Genomic DNA, 24,644 nt, shown 5'->3' on the forward strand with positions numbered 1-24,644 from the left:
CGCCTCCCAGCCTCCTGACCCATCGGAGTAACAACAGGGTTAGTGATAGCGCGGTGATAGCAGCCACCAAAAGGAGGACAGAAAGAGGAGAGAAAGCAGGCTTGGACTGTGCCGCAAGCCACTGAGGAGCTTGGAAACAGCCTACGGCAGAGGTGAGCAGGAGCTTCTGGGAGTTGCTGGGGAGGGGAGCTGTTTGCCAGTGTCAGGACATGTCCAAGTTCACTTAAAGGACAGCAAGTGCATTCTTCCCACCTCTACCACAACCCTGTCCTCTCCACTAGAATGCAGGTGGGATTTGCAGGGCAACAAGGTCATGGGAACTTTCCTTGGTGTACAGAGTTCCCTACTTGTTTCTCTTTCATGTCTGCATCCTATGCTTGTGTTTGTACTATCCGCCTCTTCTGTCACCTTGTTTTTCTAGCAATTGACAGGTAATTCGAGTAATTCTGATGGACTGGTTTAACTCCAAAGCCATGCGGAGGGGTAACTCCCAAGTCGGAATAGGAAAGAGGAAAATCAAACTGGAAGAGTCTGTGGGGAAGCAACTACTGCCTAATTGCTTCTCCTCTTTAATTTTCCAAGGTCACCTGGAAGGGAGGAGGCAAATTACAACAGAATCGTAAAGCTTTAAAGGAAAAAAAATCCATGCTGTTAATCACTGTGCTATAGAGAGTCTAATAAACTGAGACTATCTCTGTTTTATTGCCTTTTATAATAAAAAACATAAACATGAAAATGTACAAAGGAGACATCGGAATAGATGAGCTCTAAGACACGTCCAGATCTTAGATGGGAGACTTCAAAAGATAGAGAAACAAGGTTTAAATAGTCAAATCAGAGAGAGGAAGCATAATAATAAAAACATAATGATTATAGTACTTTTAACATGTTAAATATTAAATAAATGTTGCTGTTGATTTTACTTGCCAAAAATTTCTGACGAGCAACTTTACCATTGGCAAACTTGATGTTAAGAAACTTCTATGGTTGAGGACCCATCTGCCAACCATGTTTGAGGTCTACTGCATAACCTTTATGACTCTGTTAACATGAAACTGTATGTAAGCAGGTAGAGGCACAGAAAACCATCTGCTTTGGCATAAAATATTCAGCAGAATGATACAGTTGTGTAGCTTAGAGGAGGCAGCTATCCAGATAAACCTCTCAGATGGCATCTGGGCATAATGGTTTAGCCAAAGAACAAATTGCATGTTAAGAAATGCTTCATTGTTTCTAATCAAGTCAGATATCAGCAGATACATGCTGCTTCACCTGCAGCTGAAGGGACTTTACCATACCAGAAGATAAAGTCATTTTCCCTTTGCCTGCAGATGTTTACATGGAGCAGAAGAGTCCAAAATCAAACTTACATAATCGGTCCCTGATCAGTTCAGTCTCAGCAACACCCCGTTTCCATAACACAAACTTGGAGACATCAGTGCCCTGCCTTGTGGTATAAACAAGAGCTGTCTTGTGCCAGGATCAAGGTCTTATTGTACTGACATTCATCCTAGTCTCCCTTAATTTTTGTTTTTAATTTTAATATCTGGTTCTGTTTATTTATACTTTATACCCAGCCTATATCTTAAAAGGCTTTGAGGTAGCTGTCAATAAAAGGATATGACCAATAGATGAAAGCACAATTATATGACGATACTGTGAACAACAGCTTGTACGCTTTGGAATGATTGTATGTTATGTGACTATAAAAAAGGATATCCATTTTAAAAAAAGGATATGGCCAATAGAACAGCTCCAAATAAAAATGAAAATAAAAACCAATTAGAAACCATTAGGCATTAAATACCTTTTATATTGTTTCTACAGGGTGACCTGTAGACTAAATAGGAAGGTGACTTAACTTCTATTGCTTTGATCTGGGGACAAGTAAATTGTTAAAAACAAACAAACAAACAAAAAAACCCAAAAACCAAAAAACTTTCAGATACTGGTTTATAATCAGAGTTACTTTTAATAATCTAGTGAAAGTTATGGATCCTTCTATAAAATTAAAGTGGAAAATTTGCATACAATTCCAGGGGAGACGACTCTCAAAGCCCTGCAAGGACTGAAATTTATCTGATTTAGAATGAAGGGAGTGCTATATACTCCAGGAATCTCCAATAAAATGTTTTCTACATTGGCCATTGAATTTATTTTTAATTTTAAATGTTTCTATAAGTAATTTTCTGAATAAGTAAAATATGCTCATGGTACAAAATTCAAAAAGTAGAAAGGGTGTATGGTAAAAAGATAGCCTTCCTTCTATCCCTGACCTCCCAGCCACAAAGATCACCTCACCAGAAACCACCATTGAACCAGTTCCTTAGGAATTCTTCCAGAGAGAGTCTAATACTCCATGTATTATTCTGTGCCTAATGAGCAGCACATGCACACACACCCACATACACATACACACCTGTGTATGTGCCACACTGCTTTCTTCACTGTACTGGTTCCGGATCATACACATAGAACTGCCTCATGTCTTTTAATGGCTATAGAGTATTTCATTATTGGCTATACTATGATTTACTTATCCAATCCTCTAATAATGGGCATTTAGATTGTTTTCAGTCTTTGGCCATTAAAAATAATATCACAGTGAACATCCTTGTACACATATCATTGTTTACATACAGAATTACATCATAGGAAAAAACACAAAAGATATAATTGAGCATTACATTTAACTGATTTCACTGGCAGACAAAGCAAAAAGGAAAGACAAAAAACAACAGATTGTCTAATTTCCTTTGCATTCTACAATATAGCTTACCACTTCTTCCAGAAAGGGAAACTTCTGTGTGCTAGTTTCTTTATACTGCTTCATTTTGGGAACTAAATAATGGAACAAGGAATATCCTGAATAGCAGTTTTGATATTCATCTGGCAGATTCTTACATCCATCCTTGTTTTTTTTTGTTTTTTTGTTTTTTTGTTTTTTTTTTTAATGTAGGGTCTGACTAAAACTCAGCATCCCTTGGATAAGCTAAAACACAATCTGGGAGGAAAAGGTTCAGTTCTGAGGTTGGAGGCCATGTATATAGGAACATGAGGAAAACTTGAGCATTGTCCCCCTTAAAAGATTACCTAGGTGTGCCAAATCTGCTGCTCTACTCAGTACTTTCTTAGCTTTGGCACAGAACTCTAGCCCAGTACTTTCAATACGGCTTTGAAATGATGGGCTTATTTACCTAGATTGAGTTTCTCACTCACCTTTGCATCTCCAGAGCTTATCACAAGTCCTTGCACATAACATGTCTTTCATAACTGTTTATGGAAAGAATTGATGCATTCCTAAAGACCAAAGGCCATGTCTTTGTAGCTTCAAAAGTTCAGAGTGATGATCAGGGTGATGATAAGGTAATTGTAAAGGACTAGGACAAGATTTTGACTTCTAAGTGAAGTTCACGTGGCGTGGCATAGCACAAACGGTCCAAGAAGCATTAAAAATAAACAAACCCAAATCCCCTCAGTTTCCTTCCCAAGTAGGATGGTTTTCTCAGCAAAAGCAATGAATCTTTTCACATATCCTAACAAGCACTGGAAGGGATAAATCCATGATGATAGGAAAGTTCTGCAGACATTTAGATCTCTAACTATTTCCCAACTTGAGGTGTTTCCTTTGATACTTGGTTCATTGTCATTAAAATACTTGACAGACTTAACCCCCAAAGATCCCCAGCCCTACTACCTCCCTAGCACTTAATGAATCATGCCTTTTAGGACTCCAGGCAGCAGGCAAATTGCCAAATTGAAAATGGCCTTGCCTCATTACAGCGTTCTATCACTATATGAAGGGATGGCTTCTCTGAACGGGTATCACTTTGGAGATATGGGCCAAACTCATAATTGCTGGGGACATTGGAAGTGGAGAAGATGCTCATTTGAAGAAGAATTCTTTAGAATCCTTATAATCACAGTTTATTAAGAAATGTCAGTTGTCCTAGTTGCCAGGCAGGGTTGTTTACAATAGGTTTGAGCTGAGATTTCCCATCCTGAAATGCTTGCCCATTTATCCCTCTTCTAGAAGCCTCAAGTCATATAGAATATGACTACAGAGCACCCCCACCACTCAAGTATGTGTAGGAATCCCAGCTGCCATTTTGTATCAGAACAAGGAGGGAATGCCTGCAGGTTGACACTGCTTCTCTTTTGTTGGTTTCCCTGAGAATTTTCTTTGAGGCAAAAACTCCATACCTACAAGCCACAATAGTTTCCTCTGTTGTCAGCCCAGCAGTAGATGGAGCTGAAGGGGGTGAGGGGCATGGTGAAAGAAGCAGGCCTAGGGGTGTGGGCAAGGCCCTGAACCCTCTATATAGAGAGGCTGAAATCCACTCTCTTGCCTCCAAATGGGGGTTGCACCTAAACCACACCAAACATCTTAGTGCCTTTTCTTAAGTCAGATGCTATCTCCATGACCGGGCATCAAATGTTGCATCTCTCCTGCTGTAATGTAATTCACAGTGAAAATGGTGAGCAGCTAGCTTATCATCTTCCATCTGATGTTCTAACTCCTCAAATATTTGAAGGCAGTTTATAGGTCATTCTCTTTCCTACCCCAGTGTGAGTAATCAATAAGAAATGTGGGTCACAAGGAAGCAATGTTTCCTGAAATCATAGCTGGTAAACATGCATCTAAAATAATAAACTAAGTATAAAAATACAAAGAAAGAATAACACATCCTTAGAGAGGGAAATAAGTGGCACAAAACTCAGCCTGGCCTCCCTTTGTCTAGGTTCCTTTATCCTTGTCATGTGGCAGGACTAGATCTGCTATGCTCCTCTTCAGCCAGCTTGTAACACTATCGAATAGGGATGGCAGATGGGTTAACAGAAGACAACCCCTCTGAACAGGTATGCCTGCCTTGAGTGCAATTATTAGGACTGTGATGGTGGGTATGGCAGGTGACACAGAATGAGATTACATTCATTCTGAGGGATTACAGAATAAGGGAAGAATTTGTCATCTAATTTTTAATATCTATTTTTAAAATGAAATTTAAAATTTTTGAATAGCTAATACATGCATATGGCCCCAGATTTCTACCATATATAAAAACAAAGACATTTAAGGCCAATTGACTTTTTATATGTAAATATTAAGAGATTTATTATAGGAATTAGCTCACACAACCGCAGGGACTGGCAAGTCTGCATTCAGTCGGGTAGGCTGCTAGTTGGGAAGTCCAATGAAAGTTTCGGTGAATTCCCCAGGAGAAGATGGCTGGCTGAACTAAAGATAGAAATTCTTCTTTCTGACTGCTGAAATCATCAGTTCTCCTTTTAAAGCCTGTAACTGATTGGAGGAGACTTCTCTCATTGTGGAAGGCAATCACTTTGTAGATATAATTAGCCATAGATACAATCAACTGACTCTGATATAAACCCAGGAAATACCTCACAGTAACAATCAGGCCAGTGCTTGCCTGATCAAACAACTGGACACCATAACCTAGCTAAGTGGACACACGAACTTCACCATCACAAAGATTAAATAAAATAATGCATGTAGTGTCTCTAACCCAGCGCTTGGCATCTAGTAAGGGTTTAGTAAGTAGCTTTTTTAAGAAATGAAATAACAGTTCCAGTTTTACTTCCTGTGCTGCTCACTCTAGTTTTGATTGTATTTCCCTCCTTTTACTCATATCGATTATATGTCTTAGGATGTTTTATCATTTTGCAACATAATATTTTAATGGGTATGAGTACTGGATATTTGGTGAAGAAGAAACTATAAAATAGATTATTTCAACAGAGAAAATACACTTCAAAGGACATTGTATTAGTGAGTCAGGGTTCTCTAGGGGAACAGAACCACAGGAAATATCTGTAAATATAAGATTTTATTTAAGTGTCTCACACAACTGTGGGGAAGTACGAGCCCAAATTCCATTAGGCAGGCTGCAAGCTGGCAACTCGGATGAAGGTTTTCGATGAATTCCCCAGGAGAAACAGGCTGACTGAAGTAGAGATGAAAGTTCTCCCTTCTGACTGCTGAAATCATCACTTCTCCTTTTAAAGCCTTCAGCTGATTGGATTGAACGTCTCTCATTGCTGAAGACACTCTCCTTAGTTGATTGTAGATGTACTCAGCCATAAATGCAATAATTTACTTGTGATTTAAGTCCATGAAATGTCCTTGCCATAACAGTTAGGCCAGTGCTTGTTTGACCAGACAACTGGGTACCATTATCTGGCCAATTTGACACATGAGCCTAACCATCACATACATGTTCATTTATTTTTGTTAATTGATCAATTGATCACTTCATTAATTCATTCAATCAATTGATTTTTGGCAAGGATACCAAGACAATTCAATGGGGGAAAGAATAGTCTTTTCAACAAATGTTGCTGGGACAACTGGATAACCACAACTTCATTCAAAAGAATGAAGTTGGGCCCCTTTCCTTAAATCACACCCAAAATGAACTCAAAATGGACCATGAACCTAAATGTAAGGCTAGAACTATAAACATCTTAGAAGAAAACATAGACTTAAGTCATAGTGACCTTGAGGGATTAAGCAATGGTTTCTTAGTTCTGACTCCAAAAGCACAGGCAACAAAAGAAAAAAATAAGTTCCACTCCAGAGTATATATGGAAGAGAAATGAAAACATATGTCCACAAAAAACTATTACACAAATGTTCATAGCAGCATTATGGACAATAGCCAAAAAGTGGAAATAACCCAAATGTCCATAGACTGACATAGATAAAATGTCAGTATATGTAGATATATGTATAGCTGGATAAAATGTGGTCTATCCATACAATGGAATATTATTTGGTGATAAAAAGGAATCAATACTGATACAGGCTAAAACATGATTGAACTTTGAAAACATTATGCTTTAAGTGAAAGAAGCCAGTCACAAAGACCACATATTGTATGATTCCACATACATGAAATTTTCATAATAGGCAAATATATAAAGACAGAAAGTAGATTAGTGGTTGTGTAGGGTTGAGGAGGCTGGGGAGTTGTGGAGTGACAGCTAAGGAGTGCAAGGTTTCTTTTTGGGTTAATGAAAATGTTCTAAAATTGAATGTGGTTATGTATGTATAACTCTGAATATACCAAAAGCCACTGCATTGTAAACTTTAAATGGGTATAGCTTTAAAAAGAAAGAAAGCAAGAAAAGGGGGAAGGAAGGAAGGAAAATATATTGAAAAGTGTCGTCAGCATCCTCAGCAGAACATGTGGTCAAACTTGGATTTTTGCTGTTCTGATGGGTGAGAAATAGAATCTTAGTGTAGTTTTTTTTTTGTTTTTTTTGTTTTTTTTTTAATCATCATTTTATTGAGATATATTCACATACCACGCAGTCATACAAAACAAATTGTACTTTCGATTGTTTACAGTACCATTACATAGTTGTACATTCATCACCTAAATCAATCCCTGACACCTTCATTAGCACACACACAAAAATAACAAGAATAATAATTAGAGTGAAAAAGAGCAATTGAAGTAAAAAAGAACACTGGGTACCTTTGTCTGTTTGTTTCCTTCCCCTACTTTTCTACACATCCATCCATAAACTAGACAAAGTGGAGTGTGGTCCTTATGGCTTTCCCAATCCCATTGTCACCCCTCATAAGCTACATTTTTATACAACTGTCTTCGAGATTCATGGGTTCTGGGTTGTAGTTTGATAGTTTCAGGTATCCACCACCAGCTACCCCAATTCTTTAGAACCTAAAAAGGGTTGTCTAAAGTGTGCGTAAGAGTGCCCACCAGAGTGACCTCTCGGCTCCTTTTGGAATCTCTCTGTCACTGAAGCTTATTTCATTTCCTTTCACATCCCCCTTTTGGTCAAGAAGATGTTCTCCGTCCCACGATGCCAGGTCTACATTCCTCCCTGGGAGTCATATTCCACATTGCCAGGGAGATTCACTCCCCTGGGTGTCTGATCCCACGTAGGGGGGAGGGCAGTGATTTCACCTTTCAAGTTGGCTTAGCCAGAGAGAGAGGGCCACATCTGAGCAACAAAGAGGCATTCAGGAGGAGACTCTTAGGCACAAATATAGGGAGGCCTAGCCTCTCCTTTGCAGCAACCGTCTTCCCAAGGGTAAAACCTGTGGTAGAGGGCTCAACCCATCAAACCACCAGTCCCCTATGTCTGTGGTCATGTTAGCAACCATGGAGGTGGGGTAGGCGAATACCCCTGCATTCTCCACAGGCTCCTCAAGGGGGCACTACATCTTTTTTTTTTTTCCTTGTTTTTCTTTTTTTTTTTTTTTTAACTTTCCCTTCTTTTTTAAATCAACTGTATGAAAAAAAAAAGTTAAAAAGAAAACAAACATACAATAAAAGAACATTTCAAAGAGACCATAACAAGGGAGTAAGAAAAAGACAACTAACCTAAGATAACTGCTTAACTTCCAACATGTTCCTACTTTACCCCAAGAAAGTTACCTAATATAGCAACATTTCAGTGAACTTGTTCCTACTACATCCATCAGAAATTAACAGACCATAGTCATTTCTGGGCATCCCCAGAACGTTAAATAGCTTATCTGTTCTTCTTGGATTATTGTTCCCCCTTCCTTAATTGCTCTCTACTGCTAGTTCCCCTACATTCTACATTATAAACCATTTGTTTTACATTTTTGAAAGTTCACATTAGTGGTAGCATATAATATTTCTCTTTTTGTGCCTGGCTTATTTCGCTCAGCATTATGTCTTCAAGGTTCATCCATGTTGTCATGTTTCACCAGATCGTTCCTTCTTACTGCCGCGTAGTATTCCATCGTGTGTATATACCACATTTTATTTATCCACTCATCTGTTGAAGGACATTTGGGTTGTTTCCATCTCTTGGCAATTGTGAATAATGCTGCTATGAACATTGGCGTGCAGATATCTGTTCGTGTCACTGCTTTCCGATCTTCCGGGTATATACCGAGAAGTGCAATCGCTGGATCGAATGGTAGCTCTATCTCTAGTTTTCTAAGGAACTGCCAGACTGACTTCCAGACTGGCTGAACCATTATACAGTCCCACCAACAATGAATAAGAGTTCCAATTTCTCCACATCCCCTCCAGCATTTGTAGTTTCCTGTTTGTTTAATGGCAGCCATTCTAACCGGTGTTAGATGGTATCTCATTGTGGTCTTAATTTGCATCTCTCTAATAGCTAGTGAAGCTGAACATTTTTTCATGTGTTTCTTGGCCATTTGTATTTCCTCTTCAGAGAACTGTCTTTTCATGTCTTTTGCCCATTTTATAATTGGGCTGTCTGTACTATTGTCATTGAGTTGTAGGATTTCTTTGTATATGCAAGATATCAGTCTTTTGTCAGATACATGGTTTCCAAAAATTTTTTCCCATTGAGTTGGCTGCCTCTTTACCTTTTTAAGAAATTCCTTTGAGGTGCAGAAACTTCTAAGCTTGAGGAGTTCCCATTTATCTATTTTCTCTTTTCTTGCTTGTGCTTTGGGTGTAAAGTCTAGGAAGTGGCCGCCTAATACAAGGTCTTGAAGATGTTTTCCTACATTATCTTCTAGGAGTTTTATGGTACTTTCTTTTATATTGAGATCTTTGGTCCATTTTGAGTTAATTTTTGTGTAGGGGGTGAGGTAGGGGTCCTCTTTCATTCTTTTGGATATGGATATCCAACTCTCCCAGCCCCATTTGTTGAAAAGACCATTATGGCTCAGTTCAGTGACTTTGGGGGCCTTATCAAAGATCAGTCGGCCATAGATCTGAGGGTCTATCTCTGAATTCTCAATTCGATTCCATTGATCTATATGTCTATCTTTGTGCCAGTGCCATGCTGTTTTGGCAACTGTGGCTTTATAATAAGCTTCAAAGTCAGGGAGTGTAAGTCCTCCCACTTCGTTTTTCTTTTTTAGAGTGTCTTTAGCAATTCGAGGCATCTTCCCTTTCCAAATAAATTTGATAACTAGCTTTTCCAAGTCTGCAAAGTAGGTTGTTGGAATTTTGATTGGGATTGCATTGAATCTGTAGATGAGTTTGGGTAGAATTGACATCTTAATGACATTTAGCCTTCCTATCCATGAACATGGAATATTTTTCCATCTTTTAAGGTCCCCTTCTATTTCTTTTAGTAGAGTTATGTAGTTTTCTTTGTATAGGTCTTTTACATCTTTGGTTAAGTTTATTCCTAGGTACTTGATTTTTTTAGTTGCTATTGAAAATGGTATCTTTTTCTTGAGTGTCTCTTCAGTTTGTTCATTTCTAGCATATAGAAACATTACTGACTTATGTGCATTAATCTTGTATCCCGCTACTTTGCTAAATTTGTTTATTAGCTCTAGTAGGTGTATCGTCGATTTCTCAGGGTTTTCTAGATATAAGATCATATCATCTGCAAACAATGACAGTTTTACTTCTTCTTTTCCAATTTGGATGCCTTTTATTTCTTTGTCTTGCCGGATTGCCCTGGCTAGCACTTCCAGCACAATGTTGAATAACAGTGGTGACAGCGGGCATCCTTGTCTTGTTCCTGATCTTAGAGGGAAGGCTTTCAGTCTCTCACCATTGAGTACCATGCTGGCTGTGGGTTTTTCATATATGCTCTTTATCATGTTGAGGAAGTTTCCTTCAATTCCTACCTTTTGAAGTGTTTTTATCAAAAAGGGATGTTGGATTTTGTCAAATGCTTTTTCAGCATCTATTGAGATGATCAATTGATTTTTCCCTTTTGACTTGTTAATGTGTTGTAATACATTGATTGTTTTTCTTATGTTGAACCATCCTTGCATGCCTGGAATGAACCCCACTTGGTCATGGTGTATGATTTTTTTAATGTGTCTTTGGATTTGATTTGCAAGTATTTTGTTGAGGATTTTTGCATCTATATTCATTAGGGAGATGGGCCGGTAGTTTTCCTTTTTTGTAGCATCTTTGCCTGGTTTTGGTATTAGATTGATGTTAGCTTCATAAAATGAGTTAGGTAGTGTTCCCTTTTCTTCAATGTTTTGAAAGAGTTTGAGTAAGATTGGTGTCAGATCTTTCTGGAAAGTTTGGTAGAATTCCCCTGTGAAGCCATCTGGCCCTGGGCATTTATTTGTGGGAAGATTTTTGATGACTGATTGGATCTCTTTGCTTGTGATGGGTTGGTTGAGGTCTTCTATTTCTTCTCTGGTCAGTCTAGGTTGTTCATATGTTTCCAGGAAATTGTCCATTTCTTCTACATTATCCAGTTTGTTGCCATACAGTTGTTCATAATATCCTCGTATAATTTTTTTAATTTCTTCAGGATCTGCAGTTATGTCACCTTTTTCATTCATTATTTTGTTTATATGGGTCTTCTCTCTTTTTGATTTTGTCAGTCTAGCTAGGGGCTTGTCAATCTTGTTGATCTTCTCAAAGAACCAACTTTTGGTGATATTTATCCTCTCTATTGTTTTTTGTTCTCTATGTCATTTATTTCTGCTTTAATCCTTGTTATTTCTTTTCTTCTACTTGGTTTAGGATTGGTTTGCTGTTCATTTTCTAGCTTCTTCAGTTGATCCATTAGTTCTTTGATTTTGGCTCTTTCTTCCTTTTTAATATATGCGTTTAGTGCTATAAATTTCCCCCTTAGCACTGCTTTTGCTGCATCCCATAGGTTTTGGTATGTTGTGTTCTCATTTTCATTCGTCTCTATATATTTAGCAATTTCTCTTGCTATTTCTTCTTTAACCCACTGATTGTTTAGGAGTGTGTTGTTTAACCTCCAGGTATTTGTGGATTTTCTAAGTCTCTGATGGTTATTGACTTCTAATTGTATTCCATTGTGGTCAGAGAATGTGCTTTGAATAATTTCAATCTTTTTAAATTTATTGAGGCTTGTTTTATGTCCCAGCATATGATCTATTCTGGAGAAAGTTCCATGAGCACTAGAAAAGTATGTGTATCCTGGTGATTTGGGATGTAATGTCCTGTATATGTCTGTTAAATCTAATTCATTTATCAGATTGTTTAGGTTTTCAGTTTCCTTATTGGTCTTCTGTCTGGTTGATCTATCTATAGGAGAGAGTGATGTGTTGAAGTCTCCCACAATTATTGTGGAAACATCAATTGCTTCCTTTAGTTTTGCCAGTGTTTCTCTCATGTATTTTTTGGCACCTTGATTGGGTGCATAGACATTTACGATTGTTATTTCTTCTTGCTGAATTGCCCCTTTTATTAGTATGTAGTGGCCTTCTTTGTCTCTCAAAACATCCCTGCATTTGAAGTCTGTTTTATCTGAGATTAATATTGCTACACCTGCTTTCTTTTGGCTGTAGCTTGCATGAAATATTTTTTTCCATCCTTTCACTTTCAGTTTCTTTGTGTCCCTGTGTCTAAGATGAGTCTCTTGTATGCAACATATTGATGGTTCATTTTTTTTGATCCATTCTGCGAATCTATATCTTTTAATTGGGGAGTTTAATCCATTTACATTCAACGTTAAAACCGTGAAGGCATTTCTTGAATCAGCCATCTTATCCTTTGGATTATGTTTGCCATATTTTTCCCTCTCTCTATTAATATCCTTTATTGTACCCATACCGAATCTCTTTAGTACTGAACCTTTCTCCAAGTCTCTCTGTCCTGTCTTTGTTTCTCTGTCTGTAGGGCTCCCTTTAGTATCTCCAGTAGGGCAGGTCTCTTGTTAGCAAATTCTCTCAGCATTTCTTTGTCTGTTAAAAATTTAAGCTCTCCCTCAAATTTGAAGGAGAGCTTTGCTGGATAAAGTATTCTTGGCTGGAAATTTTTCTCACTCAGAATTTTAAATATATCGTGCCACTGCCTTCTCGCCTCCATGGTGGCTGCTGAGTAGTCACTACTTAGTCTTATGCTGTTTCCTTTGTATGTGGTGAATTCCTTTTCTCTTGCTGCTTTCAGAACTTGCTCCTTCTCTTCTGTGTTTGACAGTGTGATCAGTATATGTCTCGGAGTGGGTTTATTTGGATTTATTCTATTTGGAGTTCGCTGAGCATTTATGATTTGTGTATTTATGTTGTTTTGAAGATTTGGGAAGTTTTCCCCAACAATTTCTTTGAATACTCTTCCTAGACCTTTACCCTTTTCTTCCCCTTCTGGGACACCAATGAGTCTTATATTTGGACGTTTCATATTATCTATCATATCCCTGAGGTCCATTTCGATTTTTTCAATTTTTTTCCCCATTCTTTCTTTTATGCTTTCATTTTCCATTCTGTCATCTTCCAGGTCACTGATTCGTTGTTCAGCTTCCTCTAGTCTTGTACTATGAGTGTCCAGAATCTTTTTAATTTGGTCAACAGTTTCTTTAATTTCCATAAGATCATCCATTTTTTTATTTAGTCTTGCAATGTCTTCTTTATGCTCTTCTAGAGTCTTCTTGATTTCCTTCATATCCCGTACTATGGTCTCATTGTTCATCTTTAGTTCTTTGAGTAGCTGCTCTAGGTGCTGTGTCTCTTCTGGTCTTTTGATTTGGGTGCTTGGGCTTGGGTTATCCATATCGTCTGGTTTTTTCATATGCTTTATAATTTTCTGTTGTTTTTGGCCTCGTGGCATTTGCTGAACTTGATAGGGTTCTTTTAGGGTTTGTAGACCTATTGAAGTCCTTATCTCTAATTTATCAGATCTACAGCTTCGTGGAGTACACTTTCTCTAACTAACCAGCAGGTGGCGTCCACGAGCCACCTGTTCTCCACAAGCCAGTTCTCCCCTGCTTAGCCTTTTTAGTGAGTGGGGGAGTGAGTCTTGTGGGGCCCAATTGGTGTACCAAGCTTGCGTGTGTAGTTGGTGTTGCCTGCCCTGTATGTGGGCGTGTTTCTGGGCAGTCGGGGAGGGGGTTGGCCCTAACAATCAAATCTCCCTGATGATCCTAGAGTTTTAAAGCTGCTGCAATAGTCTAATCCTTCAGTTCAGTCCTGCCACAGTTTGTCTCTGCCACTGACCCACAAGTCTTTTGTATTGGCGTATGGCTCCTGAGACTTGCAAGTGGGCCCCTCTTCCAGGCTGTGCACCCCGGGTCCTCTGTTGAGGGATGACTGTGCTATGTCACAGGTGAGTGCCGTCCCCCCAGGGCAGTTCTGGGCTGCTGGGCTGTGTAGGGAGGCTCCCAGTCTGCTCAAATGATGGCTGAATGGGGCTCTGTTAATTCACACTGCTCCACCTTCCCAGCTCTGGGACAATCAGCTGAGGTTGCAGGGAAGGCTAATGTCCACGCCCAGTTTTGTGGTGTGTGCCTGTTATTTGAAGCACTTCCGTCACACTGGGTTGTCTGGGGCAGCTCTGGGCTATGGGGCTGGCGATGGGCAGGAGTGTTTCCTGTCCACCAGGATGATGGCTGTGAGTGGACACCCCCCTTTTCTTGGGAAGTTGTGGTGTTTAGTGAATTTTCTCAGCCACTGGATTATTGCCTTTTGTCTCAGAGCTCTCTTAGTTCTGCTCTTGACTTGACGTGCCCAAATTGCAATTCTTTGAAGCTTTCTGTATTGGGCTTCTTAGAGTAATTGTTTTAGAAAAAGAAAAAAGGATTAAAAAAAAAAAAAAAAAAATGGCCCTCCTCAGAGATCTAATGGGTTATTGAAATGCTAATAGACAAAGCAACCAGGGCCATTAAGGAAAGGTCCACAGGGCAGAGAGATCAGCTTTTCTTCAGGATTTGCATATGCGCCTCAAGGCCTGAGCTCCGCCCTTCCCCTTTCTGTGTTCACCAGAACTCCAAAAATCCTCTGCTTTTATTTTGGAGTTTTTCGTGTTATTTTTTTTTTTCTATGCCTGTCTCCTCTCTGCTGGGCTGGCAGCTCTCAGATTCTCTGGTGTCTGGTCTCAGTCTGTCTATGGTTGGAGTATGGATCAGTAGAATGAGTTTCCGAGAAGGGCTACCACTGCAGTTCTCCCTTCTCCTTCCCGGAGCTGACAGCCCCTCCTCCCACGGGACTGAGCCTGGCAGGGAGGGGCGCGGGTCCCCTGGCCGCAAAAACTTACAGATTTCGCTGATCTCAGCAGTTCGACATTTTCATGAGTGTTGTATGAAGTATGCCCAAAGACAGATTGCTCTGTGGTGTCCAGTCCACGCAGTTCCTGGCTTTTTACCTACTTTCCTGGAGGAGTAACTAAAACTTACAGCTCACCAGTCTGCCATCTTGCCCCGCCTCCTCCTTAGTGTAGTTTTAAGTCACATTTCTCTTGTTATGAGGGAGGTTGAGTATCTGTTCAGTTTAAAGGCCATTTGTATTGATTTCTTTTTACCAGCTACTAAATTACTAATCTTTACATACATATGTCTGTATATTCACATGCTAGCACCACACTTTCAATTATTAAAGCTTTATAATAAAACAGGTAATGGGATACCAAACAAAGTCGAACAAGCACTTGTGACTCAGGGCAAGTGCAGGTCCCCAAGCACGCTGCTACCAAATCCATACCATTGTACCAGGCTGTCACCTCCCCAGAAAAGTCATGAGGCCATTTCAAATATGGAGAAATACTTGAAATTTGCTGCAAAACAGCTTACTAGGAATGCCAAAACATGTGCTAAAGAAGAAAAGGCTGAGAAAAGCCAAGATCAAAAAAGTCATTCAGTAGGGTATACAGAAATTGCAAGAATTCCTGCTGACATTGCCCAATGGTCCAGAAGTCAAGATAATGTGTTCCTGTTACCTAGAACATATTCTATTATGTGCCTTAATTACATCAAAATAATATTGGATTAAAGAAGCCTGGCAGGGTGTGAACAAGTGAAAAGAGAGAAACTCGCCAATAAATGCACCATACACAAGAACTGAGCTTACTATGAAAACACCTGGAGGCACGTAGAGGGTAAAAAGGGAGGAGAGGTGAGTCCTAAATAAATTATTCTTTTTTAATTCTCAAGTGATAAAAGTATGGGTAGGAACCTGGGTTATTACTGCTATTCTCATGGACATTGAGGACTGACAATTTGGAATGCCGGGTCCTTGATCTTGGGACTTTCCCTTATGAAACTTGTTGCTACAAAGGAGAGGCTGAGCCTACTTATAATTGTGCTTAAGAGTCTCCCCCAGAGAACCTCTTTGTTACTCAGATGTGGTCTCTCTCTTTAAGCCAACTCAGCAGGTAAACGAACTACCTTCCACCCTATGTGGGAACTGACTCCCAGGGATGTAAATCTCCCTGGCAATGCAGGAAATGACTTCCGAGGATGAGCCTGGACCTGGCATCATGGTGGGATTGAGACTGTCTTCTTGACCAAAAGGGGGAAATGAAATGAAACAAAATAAAGTTTCAGTGGCTGAGAGATTTCAAATGGAGACGAGAGGTCACTCTGGAGGGCATTCTTATGCACTATATAGATATCCCTTTTTAGGTTTTTGTGTATTGGAATAGCTAGAAGTAAATACTTGAAATTGTTGAACTGCAACCCAGTAGCCTTGATTCTTGAAGACTATTGTATAACTATGTAGCTTACATGGGGTGACGGTGTGGTTGTGAAAACCTTGTGGCTCACACTCCCCTTATCCAGTGTACGGAAGGATGAGTAGAAAAATGAGGACTAAAACTAAATGAAAAATAGGGTGGGATGGGGGTGGATTCAATGATTTGGGTGTTCTTTCTTACCTTTATTTTTTATTCTTGTTTTTATTCTTTCTGGTGTAAGGAGAATGTTCAAAAATTGAGTGGGGTGCTGAATGCACAACTGTAAGATGGTACTGTGAACATTTGATTGTACATCTGGATGATTGTATGGTATGTGAATATATCTCAATAAAACTGAATTTTTAAGAAAAGTATGGGTAGGAGATAGCAGAATTGACAGTTTAAACATCCATAGCTAAACCATTATATACTGAGTACCAGCTGTTTGCCTGGCAATATATAAGCAATTTTGTCACACACAGACTCAGTATTTAGGTAGGACCATTGGGCATAGATATAATTTTCTATATCCAACCTAGAGAAGTGGATTATGTCATTATTTTCACAAATCAAAGTATAGTCTGGGATATCTTGAAAAGAACTGTCCAGTTGAATTTCTCTGATGGCAATGATCTACAGCTGTGCTGTCCAATATGGCAGCAACTAGCTATATGTGGGTATGGAGCATTCAGAATGTGGCTGGAGCCATATGTAGAAATTATAACACTTTTGATATATTGGGTCTAAAATATGTTATTTACATTTATTTTACCTTTTTATTTATTTTTTCCTAAATGCACTAACTAGAAAATTCAAAATTGCATGTGTATTATATTTTTTTGACAGAGCTGCTCTGGAAGACAGCAACTTGTGAGCCCTCTTGACTCCTTAATCTTCTCAGACCTGCTCTGGGTTAATCTTCCAGCCAGGCAGGACCTGCAGGGGGAGCCAGACCCTTTTGAGTCTGGACCCTACTTATTCCTCAGAGCAAAGTTCAAGGAGGATTTGAATCTTTCATCCCACTCCTATTTCAAGTCTCTTTGGGGCTGGACCTTGTACTCTTTATATTTGTATGCTCATTGTTCAGCACTAGGAATGGCATGAAATTGGGGCAGATTGACACTTTGCATGTAAAGTGGGAAAGACTTTCAGGAAACAAGCATATTCAAGTCACAGGAGCTCCCAATACCCTGTTCATTTGCCCACAAATAGGCAGCATCTGTGACTGAACACTTTGAAAAAGCAAGCAGATGTCCTGGCTACCTGGACTTCCTTGAGAAACCCATGTACTTGAAATATAGATAACCTCCACTGCATCAATTTACTGTAGACAGACCCTCATGTGAATTCTTTAATGTGCTCTTTATGCCCTGCAGTGTCTCAGGCACAATTGGCAGCTGGGGAAGCTGATGTCCAAGACGAAGGAAGTGGGGATCTAGCTGAGAAAAAGAATTCATGCTGAATACACATTCCATCAGAAAAGCCAAGCAATTTCTTTTTTGAGAATAAGGGCTAGGGTCAATGTTTGGCAGCCAGAGTTCAAACTGTAGTAACAATGAGCAAAGTCAAGTCTACTCAGGCAGGTCTAGGCAGGTCTGTGGATGCTGCATGAGGAGGATGAACCTGGAAAGAAGATTTCTGCTTTGATGGACAAACTTGAACCCCAGTTTGAAACACTGGAAGGCCCAACAAATGGGTAGCACTACAACCCTAATGCCACAAGGCTAAGAGGATGCGTTTAATGTGGAGCTGCCAAATTGTCAGACAAGTTGTGTTGACACAAGTGTTCTGAAAGAAAATAATGTCTGTCACAGAGACCTGTCGCCTCTGTGATCAAGTATAATTTAAAGAACTGGAGCTGCTGTTTACGTCTCTTGCTTCTGAAATAGTCCATGTGTTTATATACATATATATACCGTATACTCTAATTGCAGGGGAAACACTAGCTATGTCAGACTGTTTATTTGTCTACAAATATTTGTATTTGGCTTGCTGTACTTTCTAAATACATTAAGAAATTCCAGAAAGTTCTGTACAGGATGTGTAAAAGTATGAGGGACATATTTTTGTAGATTTTCTTGACAGAACTAGCATTTACTTGCTGCATATGAAATATCTTCCTCAAAAGTTAGATCAAAACTCTAGTACCAAAGTATTAGGCTATCTATGTATAATAAAGTATTTTTTAAAAACTCAAAGTAGTTTTTATTTCTGTATGTACTGACCTTGATGAATATAAATAAAAGCATATTTACTTAAGTTTTTCATGGCCAAACTCCTCATTCAGCATATATAATGGACAATGTCATTTTTTTTTGTGGTTTTTGTTTGTTTTTGCTATATAAGTAGAAATGTAATTGGTTTTTAACCTGTGTTCGTTAGCTTTTTTTTTTAAATGTAATTTATTGAGATATAGTCACACAGCATAGAAACCTTCTGAAGGATACAATCACTGGTTCACAGTATCATCACAATGTTGTGCATACAGCCCCATGATCAAATTAAAACATTTTCATTACTCTAGAAAAGAAATAAAAATGAAAAAGAAAACGCTAATCCTCCCGTAAGCCTTTTCCCCCCATATTATTGACCCATGGTATTAGTGTGGTAGAGTCCTTCTTTTTAAAAATTTTCTTCATTTGATTATTTTCTTTCTATAACTAGGAAATTTCTGCAACATCACATTATAAAATAAGACCAAATCTTAATTACTCCTTTGTTAAATATCAATTTTATTAAGACTCTCAAAAAGATTTTCCTTTCTTACTTTCAAATTATGTTCTCAAACACATTCTAATAATTGTCCTTCTAGCCAATTCTTGTAAGACTACATTTGAAAAGGAAGTTAATTTGTATGGCATTCATATATTCTTTTCCATCAAACTGTTTCAGAAAAACTTGGCCAGTGTTTTTAGACCAACCCACAAACAATAAAAAGATAAAATTGAACCAACTTGTTCTGGTTTGCTAATACTGCTGTTATACAAAATACCAAAAATGGATTGGCTTTTATAAAGGGGATTTATTAAGTTACAGGTTTACAGTTCTAAGGCCATAAAAGTGTCCAAACTAAGGCATCAACAAGAGGATACCTTCACTGAAGAACAGCCAATGGTGTCTGGAACACCTCTGTCAGCTGGGAAGGCATGTGGCTGGCATCTGCTGGTCCTTTGCTTACAGGTTGTGTTTCAAAATGGCTTTCTCCAAAATGTCTCTGGCATCTGTTTTAGCCAGTTCCTGTGTGTGCTTGCTTCTTTCTCCCAGGATGTTTCTCTCTAAGCTTCTGGGGGTCTTCTCAGCTTCTCCAGAGCAAAATCTGGGCTTCATCTCTTAGCTTAGCATCTCCAGACATCCTTCTGTCCACATCTCCAAGCATCTTTAAGCATCAGCAAGCATCTGGATTGGCTCTTGAGTTCTTTTAAGTACTCCAGTGAACCAATCAAGACACCTCCATGGAAATAATTTAATCAGAGGTTCCGCCCTAATCAACACACTAATCAGTCTGCCCCCACAAGATTGCATTAAAGAATATGGCTTTTCTGGGGGACATAATATATCCAAACCGGCACACAACTCAAATTAGAACTACTTTTTAAGATCTGGTTAAAGATGTTTATTCTTTTATTTTAAATGCAACAACTCTTTCATAATTGGAAGAAATTTATTTTGCTAAATAAATTTTAGCAAAAGATTTAATATGTTTTTACAGTTGGTAGACAGTATTGCTTGTTCCCTCCCCACCAGTATTCTTCTCTTCTGTCATTTTCCTGGCTACTTTTACTTATTTATTTCTCTATATAGACTTTAGAATCAGTCTGTCAGTTTCCAGGAAAAAAAAAACCTGTCGGTATTTGTATTGCGATAACTCTGAGTTTATAAATTAATTTAGGGAAAATTGCTGCCTTTTTGATGCTGAGTCTTCTCATCCAATTACATGGTGTGTTTTTCTGTTTGTTCACATCTAGTTTTGTGTCTTTCAGGAGTAAAGTTTTCCTCGTATAGATTTTGCACATTTGTTGCTAAATTTATTCCTAGGTATTAAATTGCCATTACCTTTACCAACCCACAGTACCCAACTATCTGGCCTGGGTTGCTAGTGAAGTCCTCCCTTCTCACTCAGAGCTAGAGCTCGGCAGATATGAATGTCAGTATTAGTGCATACAGCAACTGTTAAAAAAAGAAGCTGAAAAAGAGCCCAGACTTCAATTAGTAATATGAATGAAGCAGATCTAGTTAAGACTAGGCAAACAGGGCCAAAGGGTAAAGGTCGAAACTGTGTTTTAAAACTTCAACTTCCATATGAGACCAAGGGAAGAGATGTCTATTTGGTGCAGGATCTATATTTTCTCAACAGTATAATTCTACAGTCGGTTTGTTCAAACACCACAATTACATGGAACTTTGAATAGGAAGTGAGATACAGTAGGTTAGTACAGGTTAGAGTGAAAAAGTGACACATCCCAAAGTAATTTGGGCAGAGAATAAAAAATATATTTACAGACCCCACCCTCCGCCCCCCACCAAGGAGCTGGGGGAAGGTGCAGAAGTGTTGGACTTCCTCACCTGGACTGGTGTTGATGTTGTCTCAAACTTTGGGACTGGTGGTTTGATGTGCCGAGCCCTCGATCGTGGGCCTTGCCCTTATGAATCTCGTTACTGCAAAGGAGAGGCTAAACTTGCATATAATTGTGCCTAAGAGTCTACCCCTGAGTACCTCTTTGTTGCTCAGATGTGGCCCTCTCTCTCTAACTGAGCCACCTCTGCAGGTGAAATCACTGCCCTCCCCTCTACATGGGACCCAACTCCCAGGGGTGTAAATCTCCCTGGCAACGCAGGATATGACTCCCAGGGATGAACCTGGACCTGGCATCGTGGGATTGAGAATATCTTCTTGACCAAAAGGGTGATGCAAAATGAGACGAAACAGTTTCAGTGGCTGAGAGATTTCAAATGGAGTCAAAAGGTCACTCTGGTGGACATTCTTATGCACTATATAGATAACACCTCTTAGGTTTTAATGTATTGAAATAGCTAGAAGTAAATACCTGAAACTACCAAACTCCAAACCAGTAGTCTGGACTCCTGAAGACAATTATATAATAATGTAGATTACAAGGGGTGACAGTGTGATTGTGAAAACCTGTGGATCACACTCCCTTTATCTAGTATATGGATGGATGAGTAGAAACATGGGGATAAAAACTAAATTACAAATAGGGTGGGATGGGGGTGATGGTTTGGGTGTTCTTTTTTTACTTTTATTTTTTATTCTTATTCTGATTCTTTTTGATGTAAGGAAAATGTTCAGAAATAGATTGTGGTGATGAATGCATAACTATATGATCATACTGTGAACAGTTGATTGTATAGCATGGATGATTGTATGGTATGTGAATATATTTCAATAAAACTGAATTAAAAAAAAAAAAGTCCTCCCTTCTCACTGCCACCCCAGGGCAAAAGATTGTCAAATTTCAGTGAGGCTGTTTCCTAAACTCCATACTAAGGCTCAGTTTCCTAAACTGAGTTTCATAAACTGAGTGAGGCTCAGTTTCTTAAACTCTGCACTAAGAGATTCTGATTTGGTCTGTAGCCTGGAAATCTGCATTTCTGCAAACCCCTAAGTGACTCTGATGTAGGGATTCCTGAAGCACATCTGGGCTAAGTGCTGACCAAGGAAGCAAATCCTCCTCTTGATTCATCCACTGCCTATTTGCTAAGCAGCTACTATGTGAAGGCCCAGAGAAGGCTACGCAGATAAGTAAGACACAGCCTGCCCTGGCGGCTTGTGTCTACCAGCAGAGATCACACCCATGCTCACCATGTGATTGCCCTCAAAACAACCCCAAGTGGTGGGCACTATTGTTATTCCCATTTTACAGCTAAGGAAACTGAGGTTCAGAGAGGATAATTTGTCTGAGGCCACTCAACGAGTAAGTGATAAATACAACTGAGATTTGACCTTGAGAAAGTTGTTTATCACTGCTGTATAAAGATGCCCACCATTCGCATCATGTTGAGCAGTCTACAAGGTGCTTCCATTTCGGTCAGCATTATGAACCTAGCCCATGTGTATGTAAACAGACCTCCCAGAGGTTTAGAAAGTTGCCTGAGCAAGTCAGGGGCAGAGCCCTGGTTCACAGTTCCTCAGGGCCACAGAGGAAAGTGTCGTGGGGATTTAAAGGACAGAAATTTCTTCTGACTCAGAGTAGTAGTGCAAAGATAGGGAGTTAAGTTGTTCAAAAGCAGGTTCTACATGTTGGAAGTAAAGTAGGTATTCTAGGTTAGTTGTCTTTTTCTTACTCCCTTGTTACATTATGTTTGTTTGAAATGTTCTTTTACTGTATGTTTTTTTATTTTTATTTTTTTGATACAGTTGATTTTTTAAAAAAGAGTTAATTAAAAAACAAAACAAAACAATGAAATAAATATATAGAGCCCCTTGAGGAGCTGGTGGAGAATTCAGGGGTGTTGGGCTTTCCCTCCTCAATGGTTACTGATGTGCTCACAGACATAGGGGACTGGTGGTTTGATGGGCTGAGCCCTCTACCACAGGACTTGCCCTTGGGAGGACTGTTGCTGCAAAGGAGAGGCTAGGCCTCCCTATAATTGTGCCTAAGAGCCTCCTCCCGAATGCCTCTTTGCTGCTCAGATGTGGCCCTCTCTCTCTAGCTAAGCCAACTTGGCAGGTAAAATCACTGCCCTCACCCCTACGTGGGATCTGATACCCAGGGGAGTGAATCTCCCTGGCAACGTGGAATATGACTCCCGGGGAGGAATCTAGACCCGGCATCATGGGATGGAGAACATCTTCTTGACCAAAAGGGGGATATGAAAGGAAATGAAATAAATTTCAGTGGCTGAGAGATTCCAAAAGGAGCCGAGAGGTCACTCTGGTGGGCACTCTTACGCACAATATAGACAACCCTTTTTACCTTCTAATGAATCGGAATAGCTAGTAGTAAATACCTGAAACTATCAAACTACAACCCAGAACCCATGAATCTTGAAGACAATTGTATAAAAATGTAGCTTATGAGGGCGGACAATGTAATTGGGAAAGCCATACGGACCACACTCCCCTTTGTCCAGTGTATGGATGAATAAATAGGAAAATGGGGGCAAAAAAAAAGGCATTCAGTGTTCTTTTTTAATTATTCTTTTTCATTTTAATTTTTATCATTACTTTTCTGTGTGCGGTAATGAAAATGTTCAAAAATTAATTTTGGTGATGAACGTACAACTATATAATGGTACTGTGAACAACTGAATGTACGCTTTGTATGACCACATGGTATGTGAATATATCTCAATAAAAATGAATTTAAAGAAAAAAAAGCAGGTTCCAGTACAACCCATCTATTGGAAAGCCAATTCCAGGGAGACAAAAGCCCAGTTTCCAACCCCCTTGACTCATATTACTAATGTCCAGACCCCACCCTAGACCAGTTCAACCTGAATCTCCAGCTGTAGGGCCCAAGCAGGGAGTTTTTGAAACTCCCCAAGTGATTTTAATGAGTAGCCATTTACCTTGACTTCCCTGGTTGCAAGTGAAATTAACATTGAGGCTCACCTCTGCTCTCTTGTTCCAGATGAAGGGAGAAGCTGGAAGTATGCTACATAATGAGAAGTCAAAGCAGGTAAATGCCAGCATCCCACCCATCAAGTCGGTGGCTATCTCCATATCTGCAGTTGCTGGAGTGTCCCCAAGGCTTATGGGAGGCTGACCCAGGGTGATGTGCCGTGTTCATTTCAGTAGCAGAGCAGAGACCACTTGACTGCAAATTACCTTATAACCAAAGCCTCTTTGCCCACATGACAAAGCACGTGGCCCCTGGGTCTACAGTTCTCTTCCCATCTGCCTGTTGTCCTTCATCTGCCTATAGCACTTAGAAAGTCCCGTCCTCAAGCCTTTAGCACCACCCCTTCAATAACTGTTTTGGGCACATGAAGCCCCAGGGAGGCCTGGGAACTTGAGCTTCCCAGCTCTTGACCTCATCTCACTTCTGCCCTGTGGGAGATCCTGCACCTCACAGGAGAACTTTGTCCTGTTTATATCCCCTTCATCTGGGCCGCTGGAGAGATTAAAAAACATTACTCTCCCTGGAAGAATATTTAATCCTGTCCATGAAAATGGGGTTTTTAATTTGACTTAGTTTGGCTTGATTAAATTCAGAAGATGAAAAACTCCCAGTGAGTCTAGGAAAGTTCATCTAAAGTGTCCTCAGAATCCTAAAAATGGAATAATTGCAAAAACCCAAGATAACCCATCTGCAAGCCTTGGGGGTGACCTTTGACTGG

At 39.5% G+C, this 24,644-nt stretch overlaps 1 protein-coding gene across 1 annotated transcript in view; it reads left to right on the plus strand.

The window, feature by feature from the left end:
• Window positions 1-24,644, plus strand: part of FAXDC2 (fatty acid hydroxylase domain containing 2) — a 35,980-nt gene continuing 11,336 nt past the window's right edge. The window contains 2 exon segments of the mRNA XM_037799200.1: window positions 1-152; window positions 23,936-23,983. Coding sequence (XP_037655128.1) covers window positions 23,936-23,983 — 48 coding nt within the window. The 5' untranslated portion in view covers window positions 1-152.

Source organism: Choloepus didactylus, chromosome 11, assembly GCF_015220235.1.
Source record: "Choloepus didactylus isolate mChoDid1 chromosome 11, mChoDid1.pri, whole genome shotgun sequence".
Taxonomy (NCBI): domain Eukaryota; kingdom Metazoa; phylum Chordata; class Mammalia; order Pilosa; family Megalonychidae; genus Choloepus; species Choloepus didactylus.